Source organism: Camelina sativa, chromosome 18 (assembly GCF_000633955.1).
Source record: "Camelina sativa cultivar DH55 chromosome 18, Cs, whole genome shotgun sequence".
NCBI classification, from domain to species: domain Eukaryota; kingdom Viridiplantae; phylum Streptophyta; class Magnoliopsida; order Brassicales; family Brassicaceae; genus Camelina; species Camelina sativa.
In genome coordinates this window covers 17,863,630-17,870,855 of record NC_025702.1, presented here as the reverse complement: position 1 = coordinate 17,870,855, position 7,226 = coordinate 17,863,630, and the positions used below count along the sequence as shown (strand labels likewise).

The 7,226-nt window shown below is 38.9% G+C and overlaps 1 protein-coding gene and 1 pseudogene across 3 annotated transcripts in view; both read right to left on the bottom strand.

Annotated features, from left to right (window-relative positions):
• LOC104763628 overlaps positions 1-2,806 on the bottom strand; it is an 11,509-nt pseudogene extending 8,703 nt beyond the window's left edge.
• Positions 3,502-7,226, bottom strand: part of LOC104762312 — a 6,144-nt gene continuing 2,419 nt past the window's right edge. The window contains exons 2-14 of one of the 3 annotated variants that reach the window (XM_019240542.1): positions 6,257-6,958; positions 6,052-6,180; positions 5,843-5,953; positions 5,707-5,753; positions 5,463-5,623; positions 5,278-5,378; positions 4,944-5,144; positions 4,765-4,842; positions 4,636-4,708; positions 4,396-4,461; positions 4,168-4,298; positions 3,992-4,084; positions 3,502-3,894 (exon numbers count right to left, since the gene is read on the bottom strand). In XM_019240542.1, the coding sequence (XP_019096087.1) occupies positions 3,799-3,894; positions 3,992-4,084; positions 4,168-4,298; positions 4,396-4,461; positions 4,636-4,708; positions 4,765-4,842; positions 4,944-5,144; positions 5,278-5,378; positions 5,463-5,623; positions 5,707-5,753; positions 5,843-5,953; positions 6,052-6,180; positions 6,257-6,958 (1,989 nt within the window). In that variant the 3' untranslated portion in view covers positions 3,502-3,798. Of the gene's footprint in view, positions 3,895-3,991; positions 4,085-4,167; positions 4,299-4,395; positions 4,544-4,635; positions 4,843-4,943; positions 5,145-5,277; positions 5,379-5,462; positions 5,624-5,706; positions 5,754-5,842; positions 5,954-6,051; positions 6,181-6,256; positions 7,189-7,226 lie in introns of all 3 variants that reach the window. The other 2 variants (XM_019240541.1, XM_019240540.1) reach the window with 2 other exon arrangements.

The window sequence follows — 7,226 nt, the reverse complement described above, 5'->3', positions numbered from 1 at the left end:
GTGATGAAGATGTACCTTCCGGTTCAAGGTTGACAGAAGGTTTACTGCTACATGTAAGAAGATGCTTTGCTCAGAGGGAACCCAAAAAACAATTTAAAGCATGCGGAAAATGACTACTAAGGTACTTACTGTTCAACAGTCTTATCACGCGGTCTAGACTTGCTCGTTGAATTTTTCTGTTGCACCATGAAGACCACTCATCCTTACAACTGATTAACCAAAAAGTCAGAGAAGCAAATAGAGAGTTTAGAACTTCAGAGACCTTATTTTTCTTCTTTGATTGTGGCTTCTTCTCCTCTTCGAGTAAAAGATCTGCTTCTGCTGCATCTGTTTTTGCTTTGGATTCCATGTTTATAATTTCATTCTAGTTGAGTAGAGAAATAATAAGATATTAGAAACAATTTAAAGGTCAAATCAGAAAGAAAATAGAGAGTTTGGAACTTCAATGACCTTTTTGCTTTTATTATTTTTCTTTTTTGATTGTGGCGTCTTCTTCACCTCCTCGATTAAAAGATCTGCTTCTGCTGCATCTGACTTGGTTTTGTGATCCATATTCACGATTTCATTCTAGATGAGAAGAGACATAATAACATATAAGAAACAATTCAAAGCCAAAACTAGACGGATAATGAAATATCTCTGTATATAACCGAAGTTTCAACCAACCAGCAAGAAAGGTTTCAGCAGTTGAAGGATATAAGTGCGGTTGCCAAAAGCAGAAAGCCTTTCGAGGCTGTTTAGCAAACTAATCCTTGCATTATCAATCAGCAGAATTTTTTATTCCTTTAGAAGAACCTGCAGGTCATGAAGATACTTTTAGATGGACAATTTATGTTAATGTGTTGTTCATGAATATTAAAATCATGGATAAACCTTTTGGTAGACCACTGATTTGAGAAGGCCTATGGACTTCAACACTTTGTTGTCACTAAGACTTTTACGCTCACGTATAAGATTCAAGCAATCTTCTATATCAGGGGAATCAAACATCGGATGCGATGCTCCTTCCAGGACATCTCGTACTGCACACAACAATAATTTTGTAAGGAGGGAATTTTCAGGAACTCCCTCTTCACAACGATCTCATAGAAGAGATGCATATAATCTCCACTGATCTTCCGGCAGATGTCTTCTCCTTTCATCTTCACTCATACAGATGTTCTCGACAAGCTGCATTATATTTAAAGGTCTGCCCGTCCTTTGCATATTTGGTTCCCAGAATCCGACATGTGAACTGAACAGCTTTCAAAACAACCAGCCAGATACTAAAATTGTGTTCCTTGATAGGTTTGGGAAAGGTCTTATCCACTGGATTGTAGTCAGTTAACCTTATTTGATATCATCTCCATGAGCATGTGCCTTGGCGTAGTAAACACTTGGATTATAAACGTTGAATGTTCCTTCATCATCAAATGGAGCATCATTCCTTTTTAGCAGCCTTCTATCCAGAAGAAGATACGAAAACTCAGAGTCAAAGTCGATATTTTCTTTGACTCGACTACGACTTAAAACACTGTCGACTGCTCTGCAAACCACATCTGTACCATCATTCCTTTTACGCTTGATGGTTTTTAGAAAGTCTAGGATTTGATTGAGTTCATGACATTCCAGAAAACAGATACTCTGAGGTGTTTCAGCTAGGTGAGAATAGTCAAAATCCGGTCCTGAAACTTCAAGTTTTCTAAGATATGTAGCTGGAAAAAGCATCAACCAGTCTCGAATGCTACATGAGAGAACTTTCTGTTCACAAAGCGACACAAGGAGCAATTTGATTTCCTTGAGTAACTTACCGCGCTCTTCATCCGCAGCTAAAGGCCATTCTTCAGACCATCCACTCTTCGATTTAGATGCAAACGCTTTCACATCTTCGGGATGATTCTTGATCATTTCAACTGCAGCTAGTGCATCCACTGGTTTCCAACTTCCAGCTGATATCTTACGAGTCCAGTCCTTTCCTATCCTCTTGACCATAGCGTTTTCTGAAGACAGTTTAAAATCAGCAGCATGTTCTTGTTCAAAATGATTCTTACAGTCTTCAGCACTAGAGAACTTCTTGGAACATAAAGCTCTACACATCCAGAAAGTCCATTTACAGTCTTTCCTGGCAGAAGCGATAATTTGCTTGAAAGCACCTAGTCCCTTTTTTTTATGTACTCCCTCGACAAAACTTGAAAGCTTTGCAATGTTTACTTTCAGAAAGTCTCTTTTGATCTTAACATCCAATCCCAGCCAATACGACCTCCACCCCTTTTACTTATCCTCAGAAGGCTCTGTACTTATCTTTGATTCCCGAACTTTTGTCTCAGGAGTTAAAGGAGAAGTCTTGGAAGCAGCGATCTTTAACTCAACAGCAGAGATTAAACGCTCCAGTTCTTCCCGGTTTACGATTACTAAATTTTGGAATCTCAGAGAAGTAACTGAACTCAGGTTGTCTGGGATAGGTTGAGATAAAGCCTCTCTTGCTTTGACAACGCATTTCTTGTAATACATCACTGACCCAAGATCTTTGGCCAAGAAGTTGAGAAACTGTGCACACGATCCTGATGTCTGAATTTTGCGAATGGCATGCTACACAACCCAACAAGTATGCGATTTCCGTGTCATTATCCTCTGCTTTCTCCGCTAGTTCTATGAATATCTTACCTTGTTCGAGATGAAGACGCCATGCGTCATTGGCTTGCCAATGGAGTGAAAGCACATCTTCAAGTATCTCCAAGGCCTTGATGTGGTTTCCATGAGCGATGAGACCTCCAGCATCTTTGTAGAGTCTTGCGACCTTAGCATCCTTCATGAAAGAAGACTCCATAGTAACACGATTCTTCAAGTTTTTTTTTCTTTTTTTTTTTTTTTGCGTTTTCTTGGTCTCCCAAGTTTTCTTTCTTTCTCTTCTTTAACGATTCAGAGATATTTGTGAGAGAGAGAGAGAGAGAGAGAGAGTAGAGGCGGGAACAAGAACAACCGTATATAAAACCGCAAGGTTCTCGAAGAGGCTGGCTCTTTATCACGTGAGAGCCACGTGACGACACAAAAAGGCTTCATAAAAGCAAACAGAGAACCCCATTTTTGGGCATTGGGGGAATTGTGTCGAACACCTTGTGCATCATTCGTTTGGGATTTCCACGAAGTAAGAAATAAAAAAAAACATGACCCAGAAGCTGAGTGAGTCCTTTAGAATTTGGGTTAAAATGTACAACTGTCTTCATGTTGATGATGAACAAAAATGTCGTGAAAATGTTTAGACTTGAAAAATCAATAATTTGTAGAGACGACGACGACGACACAAGAAAAAAGTTCGAAATTTTTTAGAGGAGACGTTGATGTTGAAGTTAATCATAGTAGTAACTCACAAATCAATTAGCACGAGATACTGACACGTGTCTAGTAACAATGACGGTCAAATTAATTAATTAGTTTAATACTTTAATAAATTAAAAAAAAAAGACTGTAGAGAGAGAGAGAGAGAGAGAGACTCTAATCGGTTCGGAGTGTTTTTGGGTTTTAGAGCAATTAAAATGACCAGAAAGATAACCGAGCCGGTTAAGTGGTTCTTTCGATTGATGTTAACCGGTGTCGTTTCAGGAAGTCGTTCGTTACTCGTTTTAAGATGTTGAGCTCAGCCTCTTCCTTTTTGGAAGATGAACCATTATGCGAAATGCTCTTGTCGTTCTTGTTGTGTACATGATAAGGACTCTATGTAGATAAACAAATGAACACAACTTTTTTTTTTTTACTTGGAACATGTCATTGTTTTATACATCAATGCTGGACCTCTCCACATTGATACAATACTGTCAATTGTTAGGCAATCCATGAGACAGCTTCATAAAACAGAATCTCTGGCCGTACCTTCCTTTCTCCACAGTATCTGACCACATTCTTCCAGTTACCAACAACCTATATGTCATTTCACCGCACATATCTCCATCACCTCTCTCTCGCCTATCTAAATTCATTATTCAACTCAAGCAAGACAAGCAGTTTCGTCTTTTACCTCTCCTTCAAAAGCAGTGCGTCTGAGTTTGACCCACCGGTTCTTTTCATAAACTATGCAAATGTGCTCTTCTTCTTCTTCACCACAACCAACCTGCGTCACATACGTTGAGACTGTAACAGAGACATAATGAAGAACGATAGGACAAATATTTGTGACCTTGTTTCAGATTTTACCATTGACACAAGCCGGTAGTTGGTGTTTGGTTCTACGCCTTCATATAGCCTGCTGATGTCTATTTCCCACTCCAAAGCCTTTGTTGTTTCAAATACTTCTTTCTCAGTTTCGCTCTTCTCCCATTCCAAAACTAGTGTTGCAAACCCACAAAACACCAATATTGCTATATAAAAAGCGTAATCAATGAAATGAGTAAATAAGATAGAAATCATGGTGGTCCAACTTACCGATTATGAAGATAGGTGGGCGTTTACTTATAATGTGATGAACAAAGTTTGTCTTTCCACATCCCCCTGTTTTAAGGTCACAGAACATTTTAAATTCCATGCGGATCACCTTAATGATATCCACAAACTCCATATTCCCAAGAGAACACTGCATATTTATAAGCAAAGAACGACGTTATAGATGCTATTAAGGGGAAGTACCAGTTCTGTAGGACAAAGAGGAAAACAAATGAAACATACCTTCAGATCCCTGATTGAATCTGCAGCCATAACAATGCCATAAGAACGTTGCTCTGGATAATTTGACTTCCTTCTGCATCTGGTGCAACTCATTCTTTCATTTTCCTCCAACGTGAAAAGGCGAGTTACCAAGCTTTCTCTTTCTTGATTTTTCCAGCCATGCCAAAACTCAAATATGGCTACAAGTACCTCAGCAGCTTTACTTGACTGAAAAGACAGAAAATAGAATAACTTTAAGATAACAGTTGATCTTATTGAAGCAAATAAGAACTATACCATGCAAAGAAGCTTATCGTCTCCGTACAAACCATGGAATGAACCTCTTCTAGGTAAGCAAGTAAGTTGCTCAACAAGGAACTGTAGATTCCCTCATCATTTTTTATCACCTCTGACACAACAGCGTCAAAGAATTTTTGTAGCGCGGAAGGAACTTGTTCTTCCAGGTGGTCATGAAATGGTTGCCTATTGCGCATCAAATCTTCTTTGAAAATCTTAATGTTCAAGAGGGCCTGCGATACAGTATGTTTTTGTGTATTTATCAAAGAAAATAAGGAAGTAAAGAGATATGGAACGTGCTGAATCAGAAGATGAGAGTTTAGGTATTGAATCTTGTGTTGGTTTCCTGGTTGGTAATTGCCTTACCTTCAGCGTCACGTCAAAAGCTGAATTGTATCTGGTTGTAGCTTCTGCAGCTGCTGGCTCCAAATGTTCCAACAATGAATCTTCTCCAGGGTTTTGCAAATCTTGAAGATGGCGAACAAAAGAAAATTATGAATCCCAAACAAAATTATTTAAATTATTGGTCAATTGAGAAGCTTTTTACTAACCAGGGTCATCATTATTTTGCACAGAATAATCCTCTTCTAGCTGGTGATGCTCTCCCTCTTGAATTTCATTTGCTAGAGCATCTTCTGGTTCCATAGAATCTTCTGCCACCGTTTTTAGTGATGAAGATGTACTCTCATGTTCAAGGTTGACAGAAGGTTTACTACATGTAAGAAGACGCTTGGCTCAGAAAAAAAATTCAAAAACAGTTTATAGCATGCCAAAAATGACTCCTAAGGTACTTACTGTTCAACGGTCTTATCACGTGGTCTAGACTTGCTCGTTGATGTTTTCTGTTGCACCATGAAGACCACTCACCCTTACAACCAATTAACAGAAAAATCAGAAAAGCAAAAGAGATCGAGTTTAGAACTTTAAAGACCTTATTGCTTCTATTCTTCTTCACTGATTGTGGCTTCTTCTCCTCCTCGAGTAAAAGTTCTGCTTCTGCTGCATCTGACTTCGCTTTGGATTCCATAGTTACAATTTCACTCTAGTTGAGAAGAGACATAATAAGATATGAACAACAATTTTAAGGCCAAATCAGACAGAAAATGAAAGCTCTCTGTATATCAAATGTGTCAAACCAACCAGCAAGAAAGGTTTCAGCAGTTGAAGCATATAAGTGCGGTTGTCAAAAATAGAAAGCCTGCTGAGGTTATTCAGCAAACTAATCCTTGAATTATCAATCAGTAAAATCTTCGAATCGATTAGTAAAACCTGCAAGTCATGTACAAACTATTAGATGGGAAATTTCAAGTTCTAACGTTGATGAATATTATAATTAAGAATGAACCTTGTGGGTGACCACTGATTTCAGAAGGTCTATTGATTTCAACACTCTATCATCGCTGAGACTTTTACGATCACGTATAAGATTCATGCCATCTTCTAAATCGGGAAAATCAAATGTTGGACGCAGTGCTCCTTCGAGAACATCTCGTACTGCACACAAGAATAATTTTGTAGAATTTCCGGGGAATTCCTCTTCACACCTATCGCATAGAAGCGATGCATATCTGTTCCATTGATCTTCCTGAAGATTCCTTCTCCTTTTATCTTCACTTATACACATGTTCTTGATGATAGTAAGAGCTGCATCATAATCTAAGACCTGCACTTTCTTTGCATATTTGGTTCCCAAAGTCTTACATGTGAACTGAACAGCTTTCAGAACAGCCAACCAGATATCAAGATTGTGTTCTCTGATAGGTCTGGGAAAGGTCTTGTCTACTGAGTTGTAGTCAGTTAACCAGGATATGATATCATCTCCATGAGCTGGTGCCTTGGCGTAGTGAGCACTGGGATCAAAAACACTGATAGTCCCTTCATCATCGAATGGAGCAGGATCAGTATTGCTTTTCAGTAGTCTTTTATCCAGTAGCAGATATGAAAACCCAGGGTCGAAATCGATCTTTTCTTTAACTCGAGTACGACCCAGGAAACTGTCCACTGCTCTGCAAATTGCATCTGTACCATCATTCCTTTCACACTTGATGTTGTTTAGGAAGTCTAGGATTTGACTGAGCTCATGACTTTCTAGAAAACAGATACTCTGAGGTGTTTCTACTAAACGCAAATCAACAATACTCTGTTGGGAAACTTCAAGTTTCACTAGATGCTTAACCGGAAAACGCATCATCCAGTCACGAAGGCTACCGGAGAGAATTTTCTTGTCGCAAAACGAGACAAGGAGCAATTTGATTTCCTTGAGTAACTTACTCCGCTCTTCATCCACAGCTATAGGCCATTCTTTGGACCATCCA